This window comes from Glycine soja, chromosome 3 (assembly GCF_004193775.1).
Source record: "Glycine soja cultivar W05 chromosome 3, ASM419377v2, whole genome shotgun sequence".
Classification (NCBI taxonomy): Eukaryota; Viridiplantae; Streptophyta; class Magnoliopsida; order Fabales; family Fabaceae; genus Glycine; species Glycine soja.
This window is the reverse complement of record NC_041004.1, coordinates 7425618-7427339: the sequence shown is the minus strand read 5'-3', so window position 1 is coordinate 7427339 and position 1722 is coordinate 7425618. Positions and strand designations below refer to the sequence as shown.

The 1722-nt window shown below is 35.1% G+C and overlaps 1 protein-coding gene across 1 annotated transcript; it reads left to right on the top strand.

Annotated features, from left to right (window-relative positions):
• Positions 1–277: 277 nt before the first annotated feature.
• Positions 278–1298, top strand: LOC114405398 (transcription factor bHLH140-like). Its single transcript, XM_028367959.1, has one exon. The coding sequence runs from the start codon at positions 474–476 to the stop codon at positions 1020–1022; it is 549 nt and encodes a 182-aa protein (XP_028223760.1). The 5' UTR covers positions 278–473; the 3' UTR covers positions 1023–1298.
• The last annotated feature ends 424 nt before the right edge of the window (positions 1299–1722 follow it).

The following is a 1722-nucleotide window of genomic DNA, read 5'->3' as shown; positions in this document are numbered from 1 at the left end:
TTATTACTATGTGGGGGATAAAACTTTTCCCAAGTATTTAACTGCTATGTATTCAGAATTTTTTGAGATTACCGTGTAAGATGAAATAATTTTGTACATATATATTATTTCACACGTAATTTAAGACCTTTGCAAAAACGATATTTAATTCAAATCTGCGTTAAAGCTATTTCAAACCTTTGATTAATTATTATAGTACAAAAACAAAATGTTGAAACAAAAATTTCTCTCCATGAGCCATCCACATCCTACGTCAAAAAACTGGCAGATTCACACGTCCACATCTCTCCTTTTTCATCCATTCAAAGATCAAAATCATTGTACCACGGGTTCATACTCTCTCTTCTTTCGATATAAATCCTCCTTGAAAGTAACCCTATTCCCCACCAAGTCCAAAACCCAACTCATTCCACTTCCACTACCTTCTCAGTTCTCCCCTCATCTCAGCATCACCCCTTCCATCATCTTCCCCAATGGATCATCATCACACTCCTTCCACTAACCAAACCTCATCATCTCAATTCTCTTCTTCAAAACCAAACCAAATTTCAAACAAGGAGAAAAAGGGTGTCAAAAAATGCAAAGGGGTAATGAGGCTTTCCACCGACCCACAAAGCGTGGCAGCAAGAGAACGAAGGCACAGAATCAGTGACAGGTTCAAGATCCTGCAGAGCATGGTCCCTGGTGGGAGCAAGATGGATACAGTATCCATGCTTGAAGAAGCCATTCAGTATGTGAAGTTCCTCAAGACCCAGATTTGGCTCCACCAAACCATGATCAACTTCATGGACAATGATAATTACAATATTAATGATAATAATGAGTCTTCTTCTTTACTGTACCCTAATAACGATTGTTACTACTTCCCTTCTGAACATTTTGTTTCACCTCAGCAAAATGCAACGTTTGATTATAGCAACATGCAGGATTTGCAGCATCTGCAGCCACTGGCAGCACAATGCGGCTTCCAAGGTGAAGACTCGAACTATTTTGATGCCTCTTTGAAATATTGGCCAGCTTGATTAGTTAATAATTAGGTTCTTCGGTTCTCTGTGTACTAGTTTAATTATCTGGGGTATTTATGTCTATAGTTGATAGTGTTATAGTTTATAAGTTCTTGAAATTTGTAATTCGTTTATGAATGCTATCTTTTTAAGTGTGATATATTTTATCAACGTAGAGAAAAAACTTAGTGTAGAGTGTACTGTAGACTTTACATGTAATCGTGTTATGTTGCGTGTTAAATTGTTAATGTTTTGGTGTCTCTCTGTCACAAAACAACTCGTTCTTACTGCGTTTATGTGAAGTGGTCGTGGCTGTTTAAGCTAATGCGTATGCAGAACTTTTTCACGAGTGGAAAATGCATTGTATATAAATTAAGAGATTAACATGAGAAAATACACAAGAAGTTAATTTCATAAGTTATAATATTAAAATTAAATTGACTAAATAGTTGAAATGTTGAATGCCATAAACTATACTTAATTTCTGTACCCAGAAAAAACTATACTTGTTTAATATATATTAATATGCTCCGATCCAACTTAATTAGAAAGATGAAAGTAAAGGTATAAAGCAAAAGTTAGGATATCCCGGTAACGAATTGCTATTCTTTTAACCTCGTGATGGGTTTTCTCTCGAGTCTTGACTAACATCGGCATTGTATAAAGAACTAGTTTGATATTATGGTTAATTTTTTATTTTTTGTAGCAGACCTAAATT

Excerpts from the sequence above, each read along its gene's own strand:
- LOC114405398 (XM_028367959.1), top strand. The coding sequence starts at position 474 with ATGGATCATCATCACACTCCTTCCACTAACCAAACCTCATCATCTCAA.